Source organism: Nematostella vectensis, chromosome 13, assembly GCF_932526225.1.
Source record: "Nematostella vectensis chromosome 13, jaNemVect1.1, whole genome shotgun sequence".
NCBI lineage: Eukaryota > Metazoa > Cnidaria > Anthozoa > Actiniaria > Edwardsiidae > Nematostella > Nematostella vectensis.
This window is the reverse complement of record NC_064046.1, coordinates 3,907,441-3,935,179: the sequence shown is the minus strand read 5'-3', so window position 1 is coordinate 3,935,179 and position 27,739 is coordinate 3,907,441. Positions and strand designations below refer to the sequence as shown.

At 39.2% G+C, this 27,739-nt stretch overlaps 3 protein-coding genes and 2 long non-coding RNA genes across 9 annotated transcripts in view; 2 read left to right on the top strand and 3 right to left on the bottom strand.

Annotated features, from left to right (window-relative positions):
- Nucleotides 1–182: 182 nt before the first annotated feature.
- LOC5512232 lies at nucleotides 183–7,314 on the bottom strand. Its single transcript, XM_048720449.1, has 7 exons — nucleotides 7,143–7,314; nucleotides 6,354–6,381; nucleotides 5,626–5,827; nucleotides 3,639–3,945; nucleotides 3,183–3,327; nucleotides 2,466–2,789; nucleotides 183–1,873 (listed from the first exon to the last, which is right to left on the bottom strand). The coding sequence occupies exons 1-7, from the start codon at nucleotides 7,191–7,193 to the stop codon at nucleotides 1,602–1,604; spliced, it is 1,329 nt and encodes a 442-aa protein (XP_048576406.1). The 5' UTR covers nucleotides 7,194–7,314; the 3' UTR covers nucleotides 183–1,601.
- LOC116618176 lies at nucleotides 1,475–22,423 on the top strand. Of its 3 annotated transcripts, none has more exons than XR_007306184.1 (3): nucleotides 1,475–1,611; nucleotides 3,874–3,995; nucleotides 22,236–22,423. It is a non-coding gene; the product is annotated as an uncharacterized LOC116618176 (long non-coding RNA). The 3 variants fall into 3 exon arrangements; XR_007306185.1 differs by lacking the exon at nucleotides 22,236–22,423 and adding an exon at nucleotides 10,013–10,200; XR_007306186.1 differs by lacking the exon at nucleotides 22,236–22,423 and adding an exon at nucleotides 4,357–4,955.
- Nucleotides 9,020–19,255, bottom strand: LOC5512252. 3 transcript variants are annotated; one of them, XM_048720447.1, is made up of 8 exons: nucleotides 19,023–19,255; nucleotides 18,531–18,661; nucleotides 14,395–14,422; nucleotides 13,558–13,756; nucleotides 12,029–12,335; nucleotides 11,768–11,912; nucleotides 10,908–11,294; nucleotides 9,020–10,438 (listed from the first exon to the last, which is right to left on the bottom strand). In XM_048720447.1, exons 1-8 carry the CDS (start codon nucleotides 19,150–19,152, stop codon nucleotides 10,167–10,169), a joined length of 1,599 nt encoding a protein of 532 aa, XP_048576404.1. In that variant the 5' UTR covers nucleotides 19,153–19,255; the 3' UTR covers nucleotides 9,020–10,166. The 3 variants fall into 3 exon arrangements, with proteins under 3 accessions (XP_048576404.1, XP_048576405.1, XP_032237512.2); XM_048720448.1 differs by having other exon boundaries at nucleotides 18,531–18,677; nucleotides 19,023–19,254; XM_032381621.2 differs by having other exon boundaries at nucleotides 10,971–11,294; nucleotides 19,023–19,241.
- Nucleotides 21,234–27,106, bottom strand: LOC5512231. The gene is made up of 6 exons (XM_048720451.1): nucleotides 26,964–27,106; nucleotides 26,070–26,271; nucleotides 24,269–24,509; nucleotides 23,899–24,043; nucleotides 23,171–23,494; nucleotides 21,234–22,661 (listed from the first exon to the last, which is right to left on the bottom strand). The coding sequence occupies exons 2-6, from the start codon at nucleotides 26,267–26,269 to the stop codon at nucleotides 22,390–22,392; spliced, it is 1,182 nt and encodes a 393-aa protein (XP_048576408.1). The 5' UTR covers nucleotides 26,270–26,271; nucleotides 26,964–27,106; the 3' UTR covers nucleotides 21,234–22,389.
- LOC125558937 overlaps nucleotides 24,509–27,739 on the top strand; it is a 5,622-nt gene continuing 2,391 nt past the window's right edge. Inside the window, exon 1 of the long non-coding RNA XR_007306187.1 lies at nucleotides 24,509–24,625. This is a non-coding gene — a long non-coding RNA (uncharacterized LOC125558937). The remainder of the gene's footprint in view (nucleotides 24,626–27,739) is intronic.

Below are 27,739 nucleotides of genomic sequence, written 5' to 3'. Positions count from 1 at the left end.
AATCAAATCAAATAAAGCTTTTTCTGACAAAGTAACTTTCTGCCTTTTAATGTTGTTACTTTAAGCCACTAAAAGAATGAGCGCACACGATTTTGTCACCCGAAAAGTCAAGTGCTCTGTTAGTGCAAGTAGCCAATAGAGGGGGACGCCTGACGGGTTAAATGACGAATCGGAGACTCAAGTAGGTACACCAGGACTTTATTGTCACAAGAGTTGTTACAATGAGTAGCTGTAGCGTAAAGCTAAGATGCCCAGAAGCCTTTATATAATTGGGAAATGCCTTGGTCAGTACTGTTGCAACTACATTGTCGAGTCGAAGCTTATTAACAAATAGGTCTCTATTTCTATTTTGGATACAAGTTGCTACTGCAGAATCAGTCACATAAGCTTACGTAGGAAACTTCGGGTGGCATTTACTGCTATGCTACAATAGCATTAATAAAAAATAAAATGGGCAGAAGGAGTGCTAGAAGGCGTGGCCTGACACTAAGGAGTAGGGGTATGGTGTCTCGATGCACCCCTCCAAAAATCGTACCTCAAAGTATAATTATAACGATTTCAGCGCTTTTGACCTCCACAAATTTTAAGATTCTCGCAGAGTGGCATGTCTTTGCACCGCCATATATGCGAAACAATGATCCAACCGCAAGTTTAGCGTATCCACTTGTATTGACCGCTGGTCAGTGTCCACTTGTGTTGACCGCTGGTCAGTATTCCCTTGTGTTGACCGCTTGTCAGTATTCACTTGTGTTGACCGCTGGTCAGTATTTACGTGTGTTGACCGCTGGTCGGTATTCACTTGTGTTGACCGCTGGTCAGTATTCACTTGTATTGACCGCTGGTCAGTATTCACTTGTGTTGACCGCTGGTCAGTATTCACTTGTGTTGACCGCTTGTCAGTATTCACTTGTATTGACCGCTGGTCAGTATTCACTTGTGTTGACCGCTGGTCAGTATTCACCTGTGTTGACCGCTGGTCAGTACTCACGGTAGGTACGTAATATATGATACCTCGCTGGTTAGTGTTGTATTAACCGCTGCTTAGTATTCACTGGTGTTGTGACCGCCTGTCAGTGTTCGCTTATATTGACTATTGGTCAGTCATCACTTTTGTTGACCGATAGCCAGTATTTTCTTGGAGCCAACCGCTGGTCAGTGTTCACTTGCAGGCCTGTAGCCAGAATTAAAATTTTACCGAGGCATAGCTAGCCACTGGATGATAAACCCAACAGAAGCATGTGTTTTATCTCATACATTTCAATTGTGAAACAGTAATCATCAAAATACCGAGGCGAGTGCCTCAAATGCCTCATGCTGACTTGTGTTGATCGCCGGCCAGTAATTGCTTTTGTCGACCGTTGGACAGTACATCCACTCCATTCCACTCCAGTCCATTGACCGCGCTGTTCTATTCACCAGTGTCGACCGCTGGTCAGTATTCACTCTGTTGTCTGCGGTGTTCTGTGTTCCCACTGTTCCTTATTTGTGATGACCGTTTTGCAAGTATTTACTTGTGCCTTCCCGACCGCTGGTCAGTTTTCGCTTGTGTTGACTGTTGGTCAGCTACTGCTTGTGTCGACTCTTCTCGTGATGTGCTTGATTTATGCAAAGGTAATAAACTGTAATGGCTTGTAGTAATCCCATGTCTGATTGATTGATAGGTGTTCGTCAAACTCTGTAGCGTTGTTCAGTTGGCAGATTCCGTTGTCTCGCGCGCTGTAGTTCACGGACTTGCATCTCTTGTCATCCAAAAGGCAATAACCGATGCAAACAGTGGGGGAGGGGACGTGGGTTTCGGTATAGATCACGTGATTGATGAGACGGTAACCAGGCATTGGCCCGAATATCTTTTCCGGCGCATCGTTGTCAGTATCTGTAAACGAGTAAATTGAGGGCATTGAATTTATTTAATTTACTAATTGATGGATCCCGATCCAGCGGAGAATTAAAAAAAAAAAAAAAAACGAGAGAATCATCAATCTTATTTTTGAGGCTCACGTACTACAGCAAAACATTCCACTTTTGAAGCTACGGCTGAAAACAGAGCCTAGAGCCGTGCTTCGCCAGGGAAACCCGTCAGACGCCTGTGCTTTGGTTGAAATAATGCCTTCATTTACCACACCGATCAAAAGCGCTGTTGCTGTCTGGTGGCGTTTCATTTACAGCCAAGCAACAAAGCTCTTATACCCCCAAAAAGGAGAGGTGTAGCCTAGAAATCATACCTGTTGCGAGGCATATCTTGTGGAATGCATCCCGTGGGGGTAGGGGTAGGGATTATTTTTACCTGTGGTGAGGCATATCATGAGGTGTGCATCCCGTGGGGGTAGGGGGTAGGATTATTTTTACCTGTTGCGAGGCATATTTTGTGGCATGCATCCCGTGGGGGTAGGGATTATTTCTACGTGTTGCGAGGCATATTTTGTGGCATGCATCCCGTGGGGGTAGGGGGTGGGGATAATTTTCACCTGTTGCGAGGCATATCATGATGTGTGCATCAAGAGGTGGGAGACCCTTGAACTTGTAGACGTTATAGCCATAGCATTGTCGTATCTCCACCCTCGCCTTCTGTTCACAGCAGCCACTCGCCCCACGAACGCACAGCTCGTGTTCTACCGTTCCTTGCGGTCTTGAAGGGTGTGTACTGTTGATCCAGACTTGGCAATCCGACTTAGAAGGGCAGCTGGATCGTATTTTCTTTGCCTTATTACCTTTGAAGCCATACCAGACGTAGTTCTTTGCCGCGACAAAACTCTTTAATACTTGATAATTGAAACACTGCATAAACAATTCTAAGGAGAAAATATAAAAGGTTATCCGCATAGGAAAAGTTGAGAATATGACACAAGGAGTACCCTCCTCCCCTTTATCGAAATAAAATAAAATAATAATACTCTGCATTGCGTTTATAAGAAAAGTAAGGGAGTGAGAATATGTGCACCCAAACTTGAATGATTTTCATGTGTCCCAAAATCTCGTTTTAATCCAAAAGAACATACCTTGGAATGCCTAAGCATTAAGCATTCCTAATTTCATATTCTTCTACAACCTCCCTTGAAATGCCCCCCATTTATTGGCCAGATAATATAGCGTCGCATGTACTGTAAAATTGCCTTTAAATTTCGCATTTAAGCGAATTTAAGCCCCAAGCCACTGTAGTATACACCGAATGAATATTACGTTACCTTTCCTGGTGCACCTATCTCTTGCTGCCTTCACATGGTCAGGGCTGAGGGCTTGGTCGTATATTTGGAAACAATTCATGCGGGCTCTTAATTTGTATTCACTTGATGATGTCAATTTCAGACCTTGGCTTTTCGCGAAGTACATCTGTGAAGTAAAAGAAATATCAACCAATGAACCAACCCTCCCTCCCTCCCTCCCTCCCTCCCTCCCTCCCTCCCTCCCTCCCTCCCTCCCTCCCTCCCTCCCTCCCTCCCTCCCTCCCTCCCTCCCTCCCTCCCTCCCTCCCTCCCTCCCTCCCTCCCTCCCTCCCTCCCTCCGTCCATCAATCAATCGTTTTTTATAACATATTGAAAAGGTTTTATATAGAGGTAGGTAAACAACATATTATATATGATGATTTTTAATTTTCTGAAAACGTATTTATCTTAGAAATAGGAATATAGTAGGGCTCTTACCTCATAATTGGTAGCAATTTCATGATTGCCAACATTGCTCTCTGCCACCATAGTGCCATTTACGTAGAGCCTTTGCAGACCAGTGGAGTAGTCATATGTGAACCCCACATGGTGCCAGGTTTTGGTAGGGAGGCTGCTGTATGTCAAAGCGTCGTATTTTTTACCCGTGCTGCGCTCTGGTATCTGGAGGTACAATTCTGTTGGTGTTCTAAACCAGAAATGTACCCCATTCCAGCTGTCCCTGTCAAATTGCAAGATTGGCCCGGAAGACTCGTGTCGTATCCACAGAAGTATCGTGATGGAATACCTATATTAAGAGAAGGGGGAAGAGGGAAGCACAGTGATGGAATAGTTAAGGTAAGAGAAGTGCCATGATGGAATTATATCTGTCTTAACCCTATGAAGATACTAAGATCGGGGGATAGTTATATCCAGCTAGTATGGACACGTGACATCAATGACGTCACACCTCCCATCACTATCTATGTACCCTCTTAGTTAAATTTATGGTTATTACATTGAGCGTCGAGTGTTCTTACATTAAGCGTTGAAAATTTGTTACATTAAGCGTTAACTGTTTTATTACATTAAAGTTAGTGTTACATTAAGCGGCGATTTTTGTTACATTAAGCGTTAGTGTTACATTAAGCGGCATTTGTTACATTAAGTGGTGATACAATATCTTAACGGTTAAATTTTATTATGTCTTTAATTTCAGTCATTCGGCTGAATAAATAACTTCATTTTAAAGACAACCTCTTGGCCAAGATTTACCAGTGAAATCATTAGCTGGCTAACTTAAAAAGGAAGGAATTGGATATGTTATTGCAGAACTCTTAAAAGAACGACACAACTGTATTCTTGCAAATAAAGCGTAGTGGCTATATGCCGACAGTCGGGACAGGTCTTGGATGGACTAAATGCCCGACAGTTTTCAATTTATTCAAATAATTCTGTAATTCTGTAATTTTTCTACGCACAAATTGCATCCCTATTTATGAGTTCAAAGTATTCTATATTTGTCGAGAAAGGGTAAGCTAATCGGAATTCAGCTTTGTTGTCGGTATTGAATATTTTCCCTTGCTTGTATACACTATTAACACCCTTTCCGTTATTGTAGCAGAAAAAATTCAAGTGTCGCTAAAATAGCGATTTCATGGTATATACAAGCAAGGAAAAACGTTCAATTCCGACTACAAAGCTCAAATTAGATTCGCTTGCCCTTTCTCCACAAATATACAATAATTTGAACTCTCAAGGTCGACAATTTACTGTGATATTTTCGTAAATTAAGAGCTGTAGACATTAGCACCATAATTAAGAAAAAATTTAAGTGTCCCTAAAATTACGATTGTATGGTGTAGACAACGGAAAACATTCAATACCGACAACAAAGTTCAATTAAGATTCGTTTGCCCTTTCTCAACAAATATAGAATACATTGAACTCACTAGGAAGACAATTTACTGGTTTTTTTGAGTAAATTGAAAACTGTCGGGCATTTAGTCCATCCAAGACCTGTCCCGACTGTCGGGCATATAGCCACTGCGTAAATAAAAACGGCTTTTTGTTGAGCTCTCGTGCACGAAAATTAGCAAAATAAATCATCCAATTCTAGGTCTCACCTAGTCCTCTTCATGTTTGCATTTTATTTATTTATTTTGCCATAGCATTTGTGTTGGTTTTGGCATATTTTGGAAGTTTTATATCAGACCAAGAGAGCATAAGATATGCTCTCTGATTGTAATATTATTTTGAATGTCATCAAGTCTTTTATTACTAGTTTTTAGAGCTTCGAGGTGTATTCGTGCTTTGCTGCGATCGATCCGGGAGGAACCGTTTTCCTTGAAAACTTGGCGGGTATATTCAATGTTACTTTTTAAAGGAGGATGGCTTAGTAGCTACCGCACACTAGTCAAGAAAACATTTATGTTTCCTTTATTTTAGAAAAATTCAGGCCGACGGGGGAAGCCAACATGATACATACCTTGTGTCTGTTTTGTCATTTCTATTAAGTATTCTGTATGATCCGTCTGTCCCCAAAAACAGAACGGCGCCATCTTTATCACCAGTTGGTCCCTCAGTCAATTGATATTGGCCAACGTTTTCGAGCTTAACCCCATTTCCACTCATATCCTCGAACAAGTCTGGCAAAGAGAAGTTGTACAAAGCAACAGGCGACGGCATTGCTAAAAAAAAAGAGCGCGGAATGTGAATAGCATTAAGGAATGAATACCAATAGGAGTAGTCGGATAAGTCATCTGTACTTGGATTTTCAAAGAGATTCACTAAAATTCGCTGTTTTGAATTAATCATCCGATTTGCCACCCCTTATCTTTTCGAAGACTTCTTTGTTTAAAGACCTCTCAAGCCAGTGTCAATTTTTAAATATACTATTCCATATTTCCAAGAAATCGATTCTGTTACCCTGTGTACCAGAGCCTCCAGACTTCTCTCGTCCAGAGTTACTCAAAATGGAGTGGTTTGCATCTATAGTTTTCTATATTTATAAATACACACACAACCAAAAGAACAGGTTCGACTTTACTTTTACCCCCCTCCCGTTAGTAAGAAATAGTTTGGAGCTCCGCTTTGAGTCAGTGCTTAAATATCAAATCTATATATTAGGGGCTCATCACTGTTGGGACTAGGTTTTCTAAGAAACATCTTAAATTCTTACTCCTTGGCTTCAATTAATAATAATAATAAACTCACCTTTTACGAAAGCATTTTTTAATGTAAGCTGAAACAGAAGATACCGGATACAATAAGCGTTCAAATGAATTAAAAAATGCGAGACCGAGGTCTTGAATGCACGGTCCTATGCGGCGCAACAAGAAACTCTCGCGTCTCAGCTATCAACTGGGCAGACTGAAAAAGGTGAATCGTGACAAGCTAGTTGGTGACGATTCACCTTCTTCAGTCTGCCCTGAAGAAGTCTAATTAAGGACGAAAATTAGGCATTTTTTGTTTTTTTCTATAAAATAATCCAAATTTCCTATATAATACAATATCCTATATAATTAACAATTAAACTATTTCCATTGAGGTGGATAGTGGCACAAATTGTGGATAGTTTGTAAACAGCTCTTGGATATCTTACCAACAATTGTTGTACTTTATTAATGAGAACAAATAGATGCTGGGCTCCGCTTGAGGCAGTGCCTAAATATATGTAGCATGTGTCGTTTCAAGTCGTTTTCAAGAGTAGTTTTACGCAGAACGTGACTGAATTTTTTCCTTATAAACCGTAAAATGACAGAGAGCCCCTGATCCGCAAAATATCTGTTTTGCAGCCCGTTTTTTTTGCTGGCTGGGAAGATGTCGGTTGCTGGGAAAAAAATAGTCCCGAATGGTTCTATGAAAGTTATTTTTTAAATGTTGAAATGCTTACAATCTTTTTCATCTTTTTGGAGATATAAAAATATAATCTTAAGAGTTATATCAGAAACCCCAAAAATTCAATTAACGACAGCGATTGCTAGAAAAAGTGGATTTCTTTACCTCAAGTGAGAGGAGAAGAAGACCAAGAACTGTTTTCCCACTCGCTTGCATCTCGCTTGGTTTGAAGTGGGGAGCGTTTTTTGTCACGTCTGTCCGTTTTTGATGATATCGAGCAAGACTGCGTACCTGAAAACGCGATGAGCTCTAAGAGATAATGATTAATTATAGTGATTCTCTCCATAGGAATACACTTTGAAAAAGAACCCCACCTTCTTTAAGACAATGGAGAAACAGAACAAAACGTACTCTATTGGCCGACAAAATCTCATTGTTCCTGTTTATTTCAATAATAGTACTCACATGTTCTTAATAAATAGCGAATGACTTCTGAAGAGGCAAGGAAGGCGATATTTAAATTTTACGCTATTCAATACTCGGGAAAAAAGCTTTTTCTTTGCAACATACATTGCTTGCAGTAACACAAGCCCCCTGTAGCGAGCATAATTATGAGTTTATTAATTTTCATTTATTTTAGCCGCATTTACCTTGACTAGCATTTTCTGCAATAGCACTTGCGCCTTCATTTTCTTGATAATGGTTTACAGTATTTTTCAAGAGTTTGTCGAACATAGAGCAGGAGAAAGGATAGAGCAGTATATCGACAGGTGTTTTCATCGAGGGCTCTAGCGGAGGCGTATCTCGATTATCGCGAAATTTTATTTTTGCTACTTCATCGCCAACTCAAACTAAAAAAAATACATATTGTCGATTGGGAGTGGTGATATTAATGTAAATTGAACGCCATTTCCAAATTCAAGTTTGTTTTGTAGTGTGAACATCCTTGGAGACTCCCCGTGGAACGAATGCTTATTATAATTTGTGAAAATGACTCCTGCCTTTCTTTGTTGTCCTAGCTAATAGTAAAGACAGAAATATAAAGATACTCTATTGGCTGACAAAGTCTCAGTGTTCATAAACATCTCCACTTAAATTTTGCTCCTAGCAGAACTGCAAGTCGAGATCTCTTTTTATAATTTTCAATTTTAAAAAGATTTGTCCTTTGCGGGAATTTTTAAGTCGTAATTATTTAATATCAAAGTCATAAAATGTTGAGCTTGGCCCCCATGTGGCGAGCATTAATACTAATGTAATACTTATTATTTTATTTCTATATTATTTAAGCAGCATTTACCTTTCCGTAGCATTTCCCTACATTTAAACCTGCACTTTCACTATCCTTATATTGGTTTCTGTTATCTTTCAAGAGTACGAGAAAGGATAAAGTATTATATTGACAGGTGGTGTTTTTATACAGGGCTCTTGAGGGAACGTAAAGCGAAACTATTTGTCTCCTTCATCTCTAACTTTAGAATAAGAAACAACACACACATATTGTTGTCTGGGAGTGATGACAATAATGTAAATTGCCATTTCAATATTAAACCACCATGTTGAATTTCACGGCGGAAAAGACCCTGAGGGAGAGGTTTGTAGTGTGGCCATCCTTGGGGACCCCAAGTGGGGCGTATGCGTGGCACGAGAAAAAAAGTCATTTCTTGTAGCTAAGGATGAAGGAATTCATCCCTCTCTTTCATCTTTTCTTGTTAAAGGATCGTTTAATCTTTTTTTTTTTTCAAATCCTGGTCATGCGGATGTGCATAATATTAACAGAGCTGTCGAAGTGCGCTAATTGGGACACTGGCGACAATAGAATAAAAAGATAACTGACAGAAAAAAATGCGTGTTCATGATGTTGAATTTTTGTAGGTCTTCTAGTGTATTCTTTAAAGAATTACTTTCTCATTCTAAATCCGCTGAAAATATTTTTTCTGTGAGTGCAACTAGCCAATAGAGAAAGGGACGCCTGACGGTACGTTATAATGGTTTACGCCAGTAAGTCAGAGCTTATCTGGCTAAATGACAAATCGGAGACTCAAGAAGGTACTCCAAGAATTTATTCTAACTTACAGGACTTTTTCAATAAGTAGATGTTGCAGAGTAAATCTTAGATGCACAGTACCCTTTATATTTGCTTCAAAGTGGGACCATCCCTCCCCTCCTCCGCAGGCATCATTTTTGCCCAGAAAATATGTCGACCACAGGAAACCCACAAGGTTTTTAGATTGTTTCTAACGCTTAGAGACGCCTGCGGAGGAGGCATGCCTTGGTCAGTGGTGTTGCATTTACATTCTCGAGTCGACTCTTAGGTCTCTAAATAGGTCTCTACTTCTATTTTGGAACAAAGTTGCTACTGCAAAATCAGTCACGTAAGCTTGACATAGAGAACGTCGGGTTACATTCTTTGATATGCTACAATAGCATTGGCAACGATATAAATTTAAATGCCAAACTGACTATGAAATTAAATGTATACGGCGTCACATGCTCTCCGTGGGAGAAGGCGTGGCCTGACACTGAGAGGGTAGGGGTATGATGTCTCGATGCTCCCCTCCAAAAATCGTACCTCAAAGTTTAATTATTTCAGCGATTATGACCTCAAAAAATTGAGTGGCATGTCTTTGCACCACCATGTATGGGGAACAATGATCCAACTGTAAGTTTAGCATCCCCCTCCTTTCCCATCCAAAGAAAAATGTGGTGTACCCGCAATAATTACACTAGTTTACTATATTACATCGATGAATAAAGAATTATATTGTAAGGTACTCGATATTACGTTTGTTGCATGTGACCCTACAAGTTTGCATTGCTAATGTTGACCGCTGGTCAGTATTCACTTGTGTTGACCGCTGATCAAAATTCACTTATATTGACTATTGATCAGTAATCACTTTCGTTGACCGATAGCCAGTATATTCTTGGAACCAACCGCTGGTCAGTGTTCACTAGTGTTGATCGCTGGCCAGTTATTGTTTTTGTCTACCACTTGCCAGTACCCAGTCCATTGACCGCGCTGTTCTATTCACCAGTGTCGACCGCTGGTCAGTATTCACTCGGTTGTCTGCCGTGTTCTGTGTTCTCACCGTTCATCACTTGTGCCTTCTCGACCGCTGGTCAGTTTTCGCTTGTGTTGACTGCTGGTCAGCTACTGCTTGTGTCGACTCTTCTCGTGATGTGCTTGATTTATACAATGGAAATAAACTGTAATGGCTTGTAGTAATCCCATGTCTGATTGATTGATAGGTGTCCGTCAAACTCTGTAGCGTTGTTGAGTTGGCAGATTCCGTTGTCTCGCGCGCTGTAGTTCACGGACTTGCATCTCTTGTCATCCAAAAGGCAATAACCGATGCAAACAGTGGGGGAGGGGACGTGAGTTTCGGTATAGATCACGTGATTGATGAGACGGTAACCAGGCATTGGCCCGAATATCTTTTCCGGCGCATCGTTGTCAGTATCTGAAAACGAGTAAATGAATTCATTTAATTTACCAATTGGGATGGATCCCGATCCGGCGGAGAATTAAAAAAAAAACGAGAGAATCATCAATCTTATTTTTGAGGCTCACGTACTACAGCAAACCAGTAAACAAATTAATTCCACTTTTGAATCTACGGCTGAAAACCGAGCCTAGAGCCGTGCTTCGCCAGGGAAACCCTTCAGAACGCCTGTACTTTGGTTGAAATAATGCCTTCATTTACCACACCGATCAAAAGCGCTGTTGCTGTCTGGTGGCGTTTCATTTACAGCCAAGCAACAAAGCTCTTATACCCAAAAAAGGAGAGGGGTAGCCTAGAAATCATACCTGTTGCGAGGCATATCTTGTGGAATGCATCCCGTGGGGGTAGGGGTAGGTTTTTTTACCTGTTGTGAGGCATATCATGAGGTGTGCATCCCGTGGGTGTAGGGGTTTGGGATTATTTTTACCTGTTGCGAGGCATATTTTGTGGCATGCATCCCGTGAGGGCAGGGTGTGGGGATAATTTTCACCTGTTGCGAGGCATATCATGATGTGTGCATCAAGAGGTGGGAGACCCTTGAACTTGTAGGCGTTATAGCCATAGCATTGTCGTATCTCCACCCTCGCCTTCTGTTCACAGCAGCCACCCGCCCCACGAACGCACAGCTCGTGTTCTACCGTTCCTTGCGGTCTTGAAGGGTGTGTACCGTTGATCCAGACTTGGCAATCCGACTTAGAAGGGCAGCTGGACCTTATTTTCTTCGCCTTATTACCTTTGAAGCCATACCAGACGTAGTTTTTTGCCGCGACAAAACTCTTTAATACTTGATAATTGAAACACTGCCTGAACAATTCTAAGAAAGTAAGTACGTAAAGATATAAAGAGTGCCATGCTTTGTGCTTTCAGTTAATGTATTGGAGTTAAAATATGTGCACGCAAACTTGAAGGATTCTTATGTTTCCCGAAATCGCGATTTCTTTCCCAGGTGAGCATGCCCAACTTTCATATTCGTCTACCCTCCATCTGGCGCATCCTCATTCTGGCGACGCTCATGTGCGGTGGGAGCCATTTATTGTTTGAGTGGAAGGGAGAGTATTGATAACGTAGTGCCGTATCTACTGTAAAATTCCCTTTGAATTTCGCATGTAGCTTGCGATATTATTATTATTTAATTTCCAAAATATCATAAAAGATAACAGCCTTTTAACATAAGGGGGCATTGTAAATTTAAAGTTAATAAGACTAGTTTGATTTTTTCTAGACTTGTGAGATGTTTGGGGGTTTATGCTCCACGCCACGGTAGCATACACCAAATGAATAAGTTACCTTTCCTGGTGCACATATCTCTTGCTGCTTTCACTTGGTCAGGGTTGAGGGCTTGGTCGTAAAGTTGAAAACAATTAAGGCGGGCTCTTAATTGGTATCCACTTGAGGATGTCAATATGACATTGAGGTTTTTCGCGAAGCGAATCTGTGTTCACAGATCAAAACAATATAGGAGCAGGTACACAACAAATAATGAATAATGATGATCATTTCTGCTAAAACGTATTAATCTTAGAAACAGGAATATAGTAGGGCCCTTACCTCATAAATGGTAGCAATTTCATGATTGCCAACATTGCTCTCTGCCACCATAGTGCCATTTACGTAGAGCCTTTGCAGACCAGTGGAGTAGTCATATGTGAACCCCACATGGTGCCAGGTTTTGGTAGGGAGGTTGCTGTATGTCAAAGCGCCGTATTTTTTACCCGTGCCGCGCTCTGGTATCTGGAGGTACAATTGGGTCGGTGTTCTGTACCAGAAATGTACCCCATTCAAGCTGTCTTTGTCATACTGAAAGATTGGCCCCGATGACTCCTGTCGTATCCACAGAAGAGATGTGATGGAATACCTGTATTGAGAGAAGTACATTGATAACTATTTAGGACAACAACCCCAATTTACACACGCTGTTCACCTATATTAAAAAAGGTTACTCGTGTCTTTGAGAGGACACGGAACTCACCAACCTCGAAATATTAAAATTCCTGCTTCTTTTTAAAACTGCCTAGAGATGCCATCTTTGGGGAATAAATTTCAGGTTAGCTTGACGTCTTTGTGTGAAATTTTATGGCTCTCAGTTAAAGGGCCGCGATTTTGAATTTCAATAACAAACTTTTCGGGCACCACTAAGTGATACCAAGCATTTGAGCAAAGATATCGCTTTAGTTGGTGTTGGTTGTCTAGTGAGTTCATTTGCCAATCTCATCTCCAAATCCTTGAATGGAAGCCACATAATGGCCAGAGAGTTTTTTTTCTTGAATTTAGCTGAATTAACATACGAATTGACGCTATAGCCGACAATAATTCTGGTAAATTATATCCCTTGAGTATTTTAATATTTTGTAAACTTAAGTTAAATGTGCTGGATCCACGATATCCATGACTATTCTTCTATCAAAATATAACAAGGTTATATTGAAGCCGTTGCAACTACACACGAAGCGTGCTGATCTCTCTTCAATGTGTCTATACAAGTTTTGCTTCTACTGTGATTCTAGGTTTTAATTTGCTCAGATTCTCTTTCAATCTCGTAAAACTTTGTGCATGATCTGTTTTGGAATCCGCCATATTTTAGAATTAACTTGAAGATGACGTCACCTGAATCAATACTTTATTCTGATTGGCTGAATTTTTGTCATAGTCCTATAAAAAGCGTCTCCTATATAGAAGATATTCAGGACTGGTTCTAGCCATACGCAAAGATAGATTCTCGGGAAATTTACCCCCAAATCATATTTTTTTATTATTCATACGAAATATCTCCCCTGTATTCATTATAGACGTTACGCTGGATAAGTAAGGGTTTTCACCTTCTGTCCTTAAATAGGTATTTATTATTTATTTATCCTAATCTATATTTATATAATTATTTGATTTCCTGAACAGGATTCCAATAATAACATGTTGAATGTCATTTTAATGCCAATTTAAAAATTCTGAGATTTGTAAAGACTACCACAAACCGAAAAGAAGTAATTTATATTATTACCAATGTAGTATAAATATTTAAGTTTTTTGTTTGTTTTTACAAAAATGCAGCCAACCGGGGGACGCCCAGCCATGCTAAATACCTTGTATCTATTTTTATATTTTCATTTATTTCTGCGAGTGACGTGTCCGTCCCATAAAACAGAACGGCGCTATCTTTATCACCGGTTGGTCCCTCAGTCATGGCATGATCATAAAACTTAGCCGAAAGCCCATTTCCACTCATATCCTCGAGCCAGTTTGGCGAAGAGAAGTTGTACAAAGCAACAGGCCACGGCATTGCTAAAAACAAAGTGGGCGAAATGTAATTAGCTTTAAGAAATTAAGCCCTAGTATTTATTATATAAGTTTTAATTTGATCATCATTGTCGAATAAGTCATGAAAATAACTACAAGTCTGAAAGCCTCATTTTTTACAATGATCTGTGCTTTATTCAAATAATAAAAGGGTTTCAATTCTATTTGCTGTTTCAAATCAAGCGTCAGATTTGTCGCAATTCTTTTTCGCTAGAGAATGCAGTTTCCTGCTAACATCCTCACTCAACTGTACTTGCCAATAACCACTTCTTAAATCGAGCGTTGAGAACCAAGACAACATTATCATTCCCGAATAGCTATAATGATTTCTAAAGAGAAACTGCCATCGAGACTTGGTAAGTGGAGGTAACGTACAACAACCGCATAAATGTACATTTAGTAGCAAAACAAAGCGAATGCTGCGATAAAAACAAAAAATAAAAACACACAACCAAAAGAACAGTTTCGAATTTACTTTTACCCCCTCCAGATAGAAGGACTACTTTGGAGCTCCGCTTTGAGGCAGTGCTTAAATTTAGGGGCTCATCACTCTTGGAACTAGGTTTTCTAAGAAACATCCCAAATTCTTACTCCTTGGCTTCAATTAATAGTAATAAACTCACCTTTTACGAAAGCATTTTTTAATGTTAGCTGAAACAGAAAATACCGGATACAATAAGCGTTAAAGGGGAACTGCAAGCTAAATACAACCAGGACTCGTATTTAGATGTAAAAACAAAAAATACGCTTACTGTAGGTGTTTTCGCGCGGTTATAAATTGTTTTCGAGAAATTCGACGTTTCGCCGCTATCTTGGATGTTTTGCTCGTCAGCGCATAAACTGTCAGCGGTCGCTTTTGTGACGTACTGTATGAACAAGATGGCTTGGTCTATGTTGCTCTTTGGCATTACCGCTGAAACTTTGTGGCAGCCATTTGTTTTCGTCTCATTCCACGTTGCATCAAACAACCTCACGTTGAATCATTCAAGCTCGAAACTCTGCAAGAGCAAGCATATTACAACCAAACCACAATGGATCTGAGGAATCGGTGTACATGTGCGTAAAAACTTTGTCGTGCTGCTAATGAAGTTATTAGCATTAACATGGGTAAAATAAGCTTTTACTTGAAAATGAATAAGAAGATTCAGGTATAACATTTTCCTTGTCTTGATACCATGCAAGATTTAGGAAACTATTTCTCCCTATTGGCAAGTTTCCGCCTGTTCGTAACACTTGATCCGATTATGGGGCGGCCATTTCTAAATGCTTGCGCATGCGCCTTGACATTGTCAGGGTGTCAGGACCTGACACACGAAGCCACGGGAATTTCGTCCCCTAAATCGTGCACCATATGTTGACTGGCTATGGTTTTAATCTGTATTTTATAATATGAATGGCGTTTTTTTTAAATAGTTCATATATCATTTATTGTTAACTATACATTATATATTATTTAAAATTTATACTGCAAGAATGCTGTAATGTTTTTCAGTCAATAAAGTACAACCATCATTTTATTGGCTACTTTTTACACAATTATTTGAACTCATGGATGCCTACTATAGTGTTTCAATATAGCCTCTTGATTGTCTGCTGGTATTTGGACTTTTCATAATATGAAAGTACTGTAAGTTATAATAAATGCATTCCTTTTTTTATAAGAACCTCATAATATTTTTTTTATAGAGTGATGCTCTAAAAATGAAGAATCGAGCTAGTGACTTAAAATACTATTGTACAAACAGTCCATTTTATTTGTTCATTTTGGTGGCAGTCACAATGTGATGTGCTGCTTATCATTTTCTGGAATGTGGTTGATGACTGCATTCCCCCCCTCTGGATGAGTCCAATCAAATGTTACCAGTATATGAGAATGTTTGAATGCAAGGATTACACTGATGAAGAACCTAAAAAGAATAACTTCATGCCTCACACCTGTACCACAATAAAAGGTTGTGCAGCTGTGCTATATACGTGAGTCTACATTTATTTTGACTATGTGGAATATACTGACTTGTTTCAATCAAATTGCAAATATCTGAATCTAGGGTTATGGGTCAGTGTTAGACTTTTACTTGAACACAATCAATATCAATCATTAATAGATTGGGCAAAAAGATCAACCCTTTTAGTTTTCTATGAACAGAATCATGTTGGCACCACAGACTGCCAATATCTGAACTAGTTTTTATATGATTTGGTATAGTGTACCCCTTGCCTGTAGCCTGGAGTGTGTCAATGAGGGGGAGGTGGTTGTTGGATTGGGGCTGCAATTCCCTTGGAAATGCACTAATGCTCAGCAGAAATCTTATATTCATTTTTTTGTTGAACCAATAAATGGCGGAAATAGAGAGTTGTCTTGTCTTATTTTATAAGAACATTTATTAGCTTATTGTTTAGTGCTACCTTCTATGTGATTACAGTAAAAGCTCTGCTAACTAGGGGCTAAAATCACCAAGTGCCAAAAGCTAGAGACAGAGATTTTGAAATAAAACCCCTATTTCTATCATTCTAAACCCCCTCTTTCTTTTTCTTTTAAGACCCCTCTTCTAGCCTAAGAACAAAATGTCCTGGGGGCTGACTAGTGAGGCTTACTAGGGGAGTTTTGATGCTGTTATGGTGATTCCAAATTTGTTATAGTTGTTCATATTTTACCAAGATGGTAAACATCATACCATGCACGGTCTCTACTGCATGATTACTTGAAATGCACTGAAAAAAAGGGGTTGCTTTTTACAATAATTTTACCGTAAATATAAGCCTGTTTTTATGATTTGGCGCTTTAATTCCAGTAAGCATAGTTATCATGGTCTCTTGTAGTGTTTGGTATTTAAGAACTATTCCGCAACAATTGAAGACTGATTATTTCATTTTATCAACACTCTCCCAGACTATGAAATATTTTCAAGAGATTGGAGCCATTCGAGAAAAGAGGAGTTGCTTTTGATTCTGCACACATAGCCCACATATAAACTGTATTGTGCTTGCTATACCCAGATAGATTTTTTTGTCTTATCATTGGGTAGCATGTAATTTATTCTGTTATCCTTCTGGTTCTTTATACCAGTTCCCCTACTCTGTTCAATCCCGAAGAACGACCCTCATTTTACAACAGTTTTTAATGCAAAGACTCGCTGAGACGAGAGTATACAATCAAATACACAACTTTTAGCAGTTCATCTACACAATTTTATTAGAAGGTCTGTTCGGCAGTAATAGCTAGCATAAAATAAGTATAAATACAATCAACAAATAATCTAAAAAAAATCTACTTCATCGACTATTTCCTCGCTAAAAAAGCTGCATGTAAACACGTACTCTTATCGAATTTATTTCCAATTTGCTAAATGCCTTCTATTTACATTTTCAACAGTATTTCAAAATATTTCTAAATATCACTTACAGTTTTTCTGTTACGTGGAAAAGTACTTAAATCCAGGTACTTGTGGCGGATCAAACGATAAGTTCTATGTTGTAAGCTTATCGAACAGTCGTTTGAGTACATGAAGTCGCACATATTGGGTTTTGTTTCACTTCATGGTCTTCTGTCACACTTTTTCGATCTTGTTTTAAACAGTGTTCCCCTAATTGATGTTCTGCGTCCTACGGAGTAACATCATATTTTGTATCTGAGTTTGATATGCTGAAACCTCGGTGATTACAGCTCGCAGCAAGTTTACAAGGAGTAGTCTGAGTGTAACTCTAAGAGGCGCGCCCGCAATGAGAATAAATATTTGTATAAGGCGGGAACAAAACGCTATCTTGTTCATACAGTACGTTACAAAAGCGACCGCTGACAGCTTATGCGCTGACGAGCAAAACATCCAAGATGGCGGCGAAACGTCGTATTTCTCGAAAACGAATCATAACCGCGCGAAAACACCTACAGTAAGCGTATTTTTTGTTTTTACATGTCAATATGAAACCTGGTTGTATTTAGCTTGCAGTTCCCCTTTAAAATGAATTAAAAAATGCGAGAATTTTGAGTTTCATGATATTAAGGATTATTAACCGAGGTCTGTACGGAGGAATATCAGACCGAGGTCTTGAATGCACAGTCCAAGGCCTAAACTCTCGCGTCCCAGCTATCAACAGGGCAGACTGAAAAAGGTGAATCGTGACAAGCTAATTGGTGACGATTCACCTTCTTCAGTCTGCCCTGAAGAAGTCTAATTAAAGACGAAAATTAGGCAATTTTGGGTTTTTTCTATAAAATAATCCAAATATCCTATATAATACAATATCCTTTATAATACAATATCCTATATAATTAACAATTAAACTATTTCCATTGAGGTGGATAGTGGCACAAATTGTGGATAGTTTAAGAAATTGTAAACAGCTCTTGGATATCTTACCCACAATTGTTGTACTTTATTAATGAGAACAAATAGATGCTGGGCTCCGTTTTAGACAGTGCCTAAATATATCTAGCATGTGTCGTTTCAAGTCGTTTTCAAGAGTAGTTTTACGCAGAACGTGGCTGAATTTTTTCCTTATAAACCGTAAAATGACAGAGAGCCCCTGATCTGCAAAATATCTGTTTTGCAGCCCGTTTTTTTTGCTGGCTGGGAAGATGTCGGTTGCTGGGAAAAAAATAGTCCCGAATGGTTCTATGAAAGTTATTTTTTAAATGTTGAAATGCTTACAATCTTTTTCATCTTTTTGGAGATATAAAAATATAATCTTAAGAGTTATATCAGAAACCCGAAAAATTTAATTAACGACAGCGATTGCTAGAAAAAGTGGATTTCTTTACCTCAAGTGAGAGGAGAAGAAGACCAAGAACTGTTTTTCCACTCGCTTGCATCTTGCTTGGTTTGAAGTGGGGAGCGTTTTTTGTCATACTTCTCTTGCCCGTTTTTGATGATATCGAGCAAGACTTCGTACCTGAAAACGCGATGGGCTTTAAGAGGTAATGATTAGTTATAATGTTTTTCTCCGTAGGAATACACTTTGAAAAAGAACCCCAACTTCTTTAAGACAATGGAGAAATAGTACAAAAAGTACTCTATTGGTTGACAAAATCTCGTTGTTCCTGTTTATTTCAATAATCGTCCACTCACATGTTCTTAATAAATAGTGAATGGCTTCTGAAGAGGCAAGAAAGGCGATATTTAAATTTTACGCTATTCAATACTCGGGAAAAAAGCTTTTTCTTTGCAACATACATTGCTTGCAGTAATACGGGCCCCCTGTAGCAAGGATAATTACGAGTTTTTTAGTTTTCATTTATTTTAGCCGCATTTACCTTGACTAGCATTTTCTGCAATAGCACTTGCGCTCTCATTTTTCTGATAATGGTTTACAGTATTTTTCAAGAGTTTGTCGAACATAGAGCAGGTGAAAGGATAAAGCAGTACATCGACAGGTGTTTTCATAGAGAGCTCTAGCGGAGGCGTATCTCGAATTATTGCGAAATTTTATTTTTGCTACTTCATCGCCAACTCAAACTAAAAAAAATACATATTGTCGATTGGGAGTGGTGATATTAATGTAAATTGAACGCCATTCCCAAATTCAAGTTTGTTTTGTAGGGGGAACATCCATGGAGACTCCCCGTGCGGCGAATGCTTATTATAATTTGTGAAAATGACTCCTGCCTTTCTTTGTTGTCCTAGCTAATAGTAAAGACAGAAATTTAAATATACTCTATTGGCTGACAAAGTCTCAGTGTTCATAAACATCTCCACTTTAATTCTGCTCCTAGCAGAACTGCAAGTCGAGATTTCTTTTTATAATTTTTTAATTTTTTGAAAAAGATTTTCTTTATTGCAACAGAAAATTACCTGATTTTTAAGTCGTAATTATTTAATATCAAAGTCATAAAATGTTGCGCTTGGCCCCCATGTGGCGAGCATTAATATTTATGGAATTATTTTATTTCTATATTATTTAACCCATTGACTCCTAGCTATTTTTGAGTTGAATTTACAAAAGTTGGTGGTTGCTTGTATTTTTCATCAAAAATACAGCTATGAGCATATTTGGAGAGTGTCTCAAGACATCATAAAGTCTTTTGGGGCATAATTGAGTGCTTTGCTTTGCTTTGCTTTGCATGATGATTTTTTCTTGTTTAGCTTTGCCTGGATGAGAAAATAATTTTCTAATGAATCACCACAGCTCTCCTAAATGCTTTCTTTTCTGAAAACAAATTGATTCCAAAATTGTTTACACTGCTATTCTGGGTCTGTATGACCTGGAATTGATTTTTTTTTTGGCTTCGGGGTGAAAAGACTTATAAAAAACCATCTGACTTTGGGGAGTGGAGTGTTGACTGGCCCTCCACTCGTGAATTTTTCCCTGGATCTCCCAGAATGCTTTTCAATCCGTAAAGGCATCTTCGTGGTTTTGCAAGCCTTCAAGGAGTGGACATTGTGTTTTGAGGCCATGGAAATGAACCTGGAGCATCAGAATAAAGGTATCTATTTGTGTCTTGAGCTGTGTTTGCTGATCTCTCTGCCTTGTGTTGTATTTTGAGCGTTTTATTGAGAGGTGTGATTCTGCTTTTCTTTCCTTGTTCGATTTGAGATTTGTCAAAAAACCTGTGCTATTATTTGGCTTAAGAGTAGTTGCCAACACCTTGCTTGGATGCATATCTTCAAGACCATTTAACCTTTAGACTGATGCCTGAGTATCTTCATCTTGTTGTGTTTAGTTTGCATTTATGAATTTTTTGGGTTGTGGGTGCTTCCCAAAGCCGGTACAGGCCGGTTGAGGGGTCAATGTGTTAAGCAGCATTTACCTCCGTAGCATTTCCCTACATTAAAACTTGCAATTTCACTATCCTTATATTGGTTTATGGTATCTTTCAAGAGTAAGAGAAAGGATAAAGTATTATATTGACAGGTGGTGTTTTTATACAGGGCTTTTGAGGTGACACGAATCTATTTGTCTCCTTCATCTCTAGCTTTAGAATAAGAAACAACACACACATATTGTCGTCTGGGAGTGATGATAATAATGTTGTCATTTCAATATTAAACCACCATGTTGAATTTCACGGCGGAAAAGACCCTGTGGGAGAGGTTTGTAGGGTGACCATCCTTGGGGACCCCCAGTGGGGCGTATGCGTGGCACGAAAAAAAAATCATTTCTTGTAGCTAATGATGAAGGAATTCATCCTTCTCTTTCATCTTTTCTTGTTAAAGGATCGTTAAATCTTATTTTTTTCGAATCCTGGTCATGCGGATGTGCATAATATTAACAGAGCTGTCGAAGTGCGCTAATTGGGACACTGGCGACAATAGAATAAAAGGATAACTGACAGAAAAAAATGCGTGTTCATGATGTTGAATTTTTGTAGGTCTTCTAGTGTATCCTTTAAATAATTACTTTTTCATTCTAAATCCGCTGAAAATATTTTTTCTGTAAGTGCAACTAGTCAGGGACGCCTGACGTTGTAATGGTTTACGTCAGTAAGTCAGAGCTTATCTGGTGAAATGACGAATCGGAGACTCAAGAAGGTACTCCAAGAATTTATTCTAACTCACAGGAATTTTTACAATGAGTAGATGTTGCAGAGTAAAGCTTAGATGCACAGTGCACTTTATATTTGCTTAAAAGTGGGACATCCCTCGCCTCCTCCGCAGGCATCACTTTTGCCCAGAAAATATGTCGACCACAGGAAACCCACAAGGTTTTTCGATTGTTTCTAACGCTTAGAGACGCCTGCGGAGGAGGCATGCCTTGGTCAGTGGTGTTGCATTTACACATTTACATTCTCGAGTCGACACTAAAGTCTCTAAATAGGTCTCTACTTCTATTTTGGAACAAATTTGCTACTGCAAAATCAGTCACGTAAGCTTGACATAGAGAACGTCGGATGAAATTCTTTGATATGCTACAATAGCATTGGCAACGATATAAATTTAAATGCCAAACTGACTATGAAATTAAATGTATACGGCGTCACATGCTCTCCGTGGGAGAAGGCGTGGCCTGACACTGAGAGGGTAGGGGTATGATGTCTCGATGCTCCCCTCCAAAAATCGCACCTCAAAGTTTAATTATTTTAGCGATTATGACCTCAAAAAATTGAGTGGCATGTCTTTGCACCACCATGTATGGGGAACAATGATCCAACTGTAAGTTTAGCATCCCCCTCCTTTCCCAGCCAAAAGAAAAATGTGGTGTACCCGCAATAATTACACTTGTTTACTATATTACATCGATGAGAAAAGAATTATATTGCAAGGTACTCGATATTACGTTTGTTGCATGTGACCCTACAAGTTTGCATTGCTAATGTTGACCGCTGGTCAGTATTCACTTGTGTTGACCGCTGATCAAAATTCACTTATATTGACTATTGGTCAGTAATCACTTTCGTTGACCGATAGCCAGTATATTCTTGGAACCAACCGCTTGTCAGTGTTCACTTGTGTTGATCGCTGGCCAGTTATTGCTTTTGTCTACCACTTGCCAGTACCCAGTCCATTGACCGCGCTGTTCTATTCACCAGGATCGACCGCTGGTCAGTATTCACTCGGTTGTCTGCCGTGTTCTGTGTTCCCACCGTTCATCACTTGTGCCTTCTCGACCGCTGGTCAGTTTTCGCTTGTGTTGACTGCTGGTCAGCTACTGCTTGTGTCGACTCTTCTTGTGATGTGCTTGATTTATTCAATGGTAATAAACTGTAATGGCTTGTAGTAATCCCATGTCTGATTCATTGATAGGTGTCCGTCAAACTCTGTAGCGTTGTTCAGTTGGCAGATTCCGTTGTCTCGCGCGCTGTAGTTCACGGACTTGCATCTCTTGTCATCCAAAAGGCAATAACCGATGCAAACAGTGGGGGAGGGGACGCGAGTTTCGGTATAGATCACGTGATTGATGAGGCGGTAACCAGGCATTGGCCCGAATATCTTTTCCGGCGCATCGTTGTCAGTATCTGAAAACGAGTAAATTGAGGGCATTGAATTCATTTAATTTACCAATTGGGATGGATCCCGATCCGGCGTAGCTACGGCTGAAAAACGAGCCTAGAGACATGCTTTGCCAGGGAAACCCGTCAGACGCCTGTGCTTTGGTTGAAATAATGCCTTCATTTACCACACCGATCTAAAGCGCTGTTGCTGTCTGGTGGCGTTTCATTTACAGCCAAGCAGCAAAGCTCTTATACCCCAAAAAAGGAGAGGGGTAGCCTAGAAATCATACCTGTTGCGAGGCATATCTTGTGGAATGCATCCCGTGGGGGTAGGGGTAGGGGTTTTTTTACCTGTTGTGAGGCATATCATGAGGTGTGCATCCCGTGGGTGTAGGGGGTAGGGATTATTTTTACCTGTTGCGAAGCATATTTTGTGGCATGCATCCCGTGGGGGTAGGGATTATTTCTACATGTTGCGAGGCACATTTTGTGGCATGCATCCCGTGGGGGTAGGGGGTGGGGATAATTTTCACCTGTTGCGAGGCATATCATGATGTGTGCATCAAGAGGTGGGAGACCCTTGAACTTGTAGACGTTATAGCCATAGCATTGTCGTATCTCCACCCTCGCCTTCTGTTCACAGCAGCCACTCGCCCCACGAACGCACAGCTCGTGTTCTACCGTTCCTTGCGGTCTTGAAGGGTGTGTACTGTTGGTCCAGACTTGGCAATCCGACTTAGAAGGGCAGCTGGATCGTATTTTCTTTGCCTTATTACCTTTGAAGCCATACCAGACGTAGTTCTTTGCCGTGACAAAACTCTTTAATACTTGATAATTGAAACACTGCCTGAACAATTCTAAGGAGAAAAATATAAAAGGTTATCCGCATAGGAAAAGTTGAGAATATGACACAAGGAGTACCCTCCTCCCCCCCATCGAAAGAAAAGAAAATAATGATACTCTGCATTGCGTTTATAAGAAAAGTAAGGGAGTGAGAATATGTGCACCCAAACTTGAATGATTTTCATGTGTCCCAAAATTTCGTTTTAATCCAAAAGAACATACCTTGGAATGCCTAAGCATTAAGCATTCCTAATTTCATATTCTTCTACAACCTCCTTAAAAATGCCGCCCATTTATTGGCCAGAAACATAGCGTCGCATGTACTGTAAAATTGCCTTTAAATTTCGCATTTAAGCGAATTTAAGCCCCAAGCCACTGTAGTATACACCGAATAAACACCGAATGAATATTAAGTTACCTTTTCTAGTGCACCTATCTCTTGCTGCCTTCACATGGTCAGGGCTGAGGGCTTGGTCGTATATTTGGAAACAATTCATGCGGGCTTTTAATTTGTATCCACTTGATGATGTCAATTTCAGACCGTAGCTTTTCGCGAAGTACATCTGTGAAATAAAAGAAATATCAACCAACCAACCAACCAACCAACCAACCAACCAACCAACCAACCCTCCCCCCCTCCCCCTCCCTCCGTCCATCAATCAATCGTTTTTTATAACATATTAAAAAGGTTTTATATAGAGGTAGGTAAACAACATATTATATATGATGATTTTTAATTTTCTGAAAACGTATTAATCTTAGAAATAGGAATATAGTAGGGCTCTTACCTCATAATTGGTAGCAATTTCATGATTGCCAACATTGCTCTCTGCCACCATAGTGCCATTTACGTAGAGCCTTTGCAGACCAGTGGAGTAGTCATATGTGAACCCCACATGGTGCCAGGTTTTGGTAGGGAGGCTGCTGTATGTCAAAGCGTCGTATTTTTTACCCGTGCTGCGCTCTGGTATCTGGAGGTACAATTCTGTTGGTGTTCTAAACCAGAAATGTACCCCATTCCAGCTGTCCCTGTCAAATTGCAAGATTGGCCCGTAAGACTCGTGTCGTATCCACAGAAGTATCGTGATGGAATACCTATATTAAGAGAAGGGGGGAGAGGGAAGCACAGTGATGGAATAGTTAAGGTAAGAGAAGTGCCATGATGGAATTATATCTGTCTTAACCCTATGAAGATACTAAGATCGGGGGATAGTTATATCCAGCTAGTATGGACACGTGACATCAATGACGTCACACCTCACATGACTATCTATGTACCCCCTTAGTTAAATTTATTGTTATTACATTGAGCGTCGAGTGTTCTTACATTAAGCGTTGAAAATTTGTTACATTAAGCGTTAACTGTTTTATTACATTAAAGTTAGTGTTACATTAAGCGGCGATTTTTGTTACATTAAGCGTTAGTGTTGCATTAAGCGGCATTTGTTACATTAAGTGGTGATACAATATCTTAACGGTTAAATTTTATTATGTCTTTAATTTCAGTCATTCGGCTGAATAAATAACTTCATTTTAAAGACAACCTCTTGGCCAAGATTTACCAGTGAAATCATTAGCTGGCTAACTTAAAAAGGAAGGAATTGGATATGTTATTGCAGAACTCTTAAAAGAACGACACAACTGTATTCTTGCAAATAAAGCGTAGTGGCTATATGCCGACAGTCGGGACAGGTCTTGGATGGACTAAATGCCCGACAGTTTTCAATTTACTCAAAAAACCCAGTAAATTGTCTTCCTAGTGAGTTCAATGTATTCTATATTTGTTGAGAAAGGGCAAACGAATGTTAATTGAACTTGTTGTCGGTATTGAATGTTTTCCGTTGTCTGTGTACACACAATCGTAATTTTAGGGACACTTAAATTTTTTCTTAATTATGCGGTGCTAATGTCTACAGCTCTTAATTTACGAAAATATCACAGTAAATTGTCGACCTTGAGAGTTCAAATTATTGTATATTTGTGGAGAAAGGGCAAGCGAATCTAATTTGAGCTTTGTAGTCGGAATTGAACGTTTTTCCTTGCTTGTATACACCATGAAATCGCTATTTTAGCGACACTTGAATTTTTTCTGCTACAATAACGGGAAGGGTGTTAATAGTGTATACAAGCAAGGGAAAATATTAAAATTGCGTAAATAAAAACGGCTTTTTGTTGAGCTCTCGTGCACGAAAATTAGCAAAATAAATCATCCAATTCTAGGTCTCACCTTATCCTCTTCATGTTTGCATTTTATTTATTTATTTTGCCATAGCATTTGTGTTGGTTTTGGCATATTTTGGAAGTTTTATATCAGACCAAGAGAGCATAAGATATGCTCTCTGATTGTAATATTATTTTGAATGTCATCAAGTCTTTTATTACTAGTTTTTAGAGCTTCGAGGTGTATTCGTGCTTTGCTGCGATCGATCCGGGAGGAACCGTTTTCCTTGAAAACTTGGCGGGTATATTCAATGTTACTTTTTAAAGGAGGATGGCTTAGTAGCTACCGCACACTAGTCAAGAAAACATTTATGTTTCCTTTATTTTAGAAAAATTCAGACCGACGGGGGAAGCAAACATGATACATACCTTGTGTCTGTTTTTTCATTTCTATTAAGTATTCTGTATGATCCGTCTGTCCCAAAAAACAAAACGGCGCCATCTTTATCACCAGTTGGTCCCTCAGTCAATTGATATTGGCCAACGTTTTCGAGCTTAACCCCATTTCCACTCATATCCTCGAACAAGTCTGGCAAAGAGAAGTTGTACAAAGCAACAGGCGACGGCATTGCTAAAAAAAAGAGCGCGGAATGTGAATAGCATTAAGGAATGAATACCAATAGAAGTAGTCGGATAAGTCATCTGTACTTGGATTTTCAAAGAGATTCAATAAAATTCGCTGTTTTGAATTAATCATCCGATTTGCCACCCCTTATCTTTTCGAAGACTTCTTTGTTTAAAGACCTCTCAAGCCAGTGTCAATTTTTAAATATACTATTCCATATTTCCAAGAAATCGATTCTGTTACCCTGTGTACCAGAGCCTCCAGACTTCTCTCGTCCAGAGTTACTCAAAATGGAGTGGTTTGCATCTATAGTTTTCTATATTTATAAATACACACACAACCAAAAGAACAGGTTCGACTTTACTTTTACCCCCTTCCCGTTAGTAAGAAATAGTTTGGAGCTCCGCTTTGAGGCAGTGCTTAAATATCAAATCTATATATTAGGGGCTCATCACTGTTGGGACTAGGTTTTCTAAGAAACATCTTAAATTCTTACTCCTTGGCTTCAATTAATAATAATAAACTGGGAAAAAAATAGTCCCGAATGGTTCTATGAAAGTTATTTTTTTTAAATGTTGAAATGCTTACAATCTTTTTCATTTTTTTGGAGATATAAAAATAAAATCTTAAGAGTTATGTCAGAAACCCCAAAAATTCAATTAACGACAGCGATTGTTAGAAAAAGTGGATTTCTTTACCTCAAGTGAGAGGAGAAGAAGACCAAGAACTGTTTTCCCACTCGTTTGCATCTCGCTTGGTTTGAAGTGTGGAACGTTTTTCGAGCAAGACTGCGTACCTGAAAACGCGATGAGCTCTAAGAGATAATGATTAATTATAGTGATTCTCTCCATAGGAATACACTTTGAAAAAGAACCCCACCTTCTTTAAGACAATGGAGAAACAGAACAAAACGTACTCTATTGGCTGACAAAATCTCATTGTTCCTGTTTATTTCAATAATAATACTCACATGTTCTTAATAAATAGCGAATGGCTTCTGAAGAGGCAAGGAAGGCGATATTTAAATTTTACGCTATTCATTACTCGGGAAAAAAGCTTTTTCTTTGCAACATACATTGCTTGAAGTAATGCAGGCCCCCTGTAGCGAGCATAATTATGAGTTTATTAATTTTCATTTATTTTAGCCGCATTTACCTTTACTAGCATTTTTCTACAATAGCACTTGCGCTCTCATTTTCCTGGTAATGGTTTACAGTATTTTTCAAGAGTTTGTCGAACATAGAGCAGGAGAAAGGATAGAGCAGTATATCGACAGGTGTTTTCATCGAGGGCTCTAGCGGAGGCGTATCTCGAATTATCGCGAAATTTTATTTTTGCTGCTTCATCGCTAACTCAAACTAAAAAAAATACATATTGTCGATTGGGAGTGGTGATATTAATGTAAATTGAACGCAATTTCCAAATTCAAGTTTGTTTTGTAGTGTGAACATCCTTGGAGACTCCCCGTGGGGAG

What these genes read in the sequence shown, in the direction of transcription:
- LOC5512232 (XM_048720449.1), bottom strand. Translation starts at nt 7,193, where the DNA reads ATGCAAGCGAGTGGGAAAACAGTTCTTGGTCTTCTTCTCCTCTCACTT. An exon ending in AATGACAAAACAGACACAAG is followed by an intron (nt 3,946 to 5,625) that starts GTATGTATCATG and finishes CTCTTAATATAG; the next exon opens with GTATTCCATCACGATACTTC. An exon ending in AGATAGGTGCACCAGGAAAG is followed by an intron (nt 2,790 to 3,182) that starts GTAACGTAATAT and finishes TTTTCTCCTTAG; the next exon opens with AATTGTTTATGCAGTGTTTC.
- LOC5512231 (XM_048720451.1), bottom strand. Translation starts at nt 26,269, where the DNA reads ATGCCGTCGCCTGTTGCTTTGTACAACTTCTCTTTGCCAGACTTGTTC. An exon ending in AAATTGCTACCAATTATGAG is followed by an intron (nt 24,044 to 24,268) that starts GTAAGAGCCCTA and finishes TTTATTTCACAG; the next exon opens with ATGTACTTCGCGAAAAGCTA. An exon ending in AGATAGGTGCACTAGAAAAG is followed by an intron (nt 23,495 to 23,898) that starts GTAACTTAATAT and finishes TTTTCTCCTTAG; the next exon opens with AATTGTTCAGGCAGTGTTTC.
- LOC5512252 (XM_048720447.1), bottom strand. Translation starts at nt 19,152, where the DNA reads ATGAAAACACCTGTCGATGTACTGCTTTATCCTTTCACCTGCTCTATG. An exon ending in TGCAGAAAATGCTAGTCAAG is followed by an intron (nt 18,662 to 19,022) that starts GTAAATGCGGCT and finishes TCGCGTTTTCAG; the next exon opens with GTACGAAGTCTTGCTCGATA. An exon ending in AAATTGCTACCATTTATGAG is followed by an intron (nt 11,913 to 12,028) that starts GTAAGGGCCCTA and finishes CTGTGAACACAG; the next exon opens with ATTCGCTTCGCGAAAAACCT.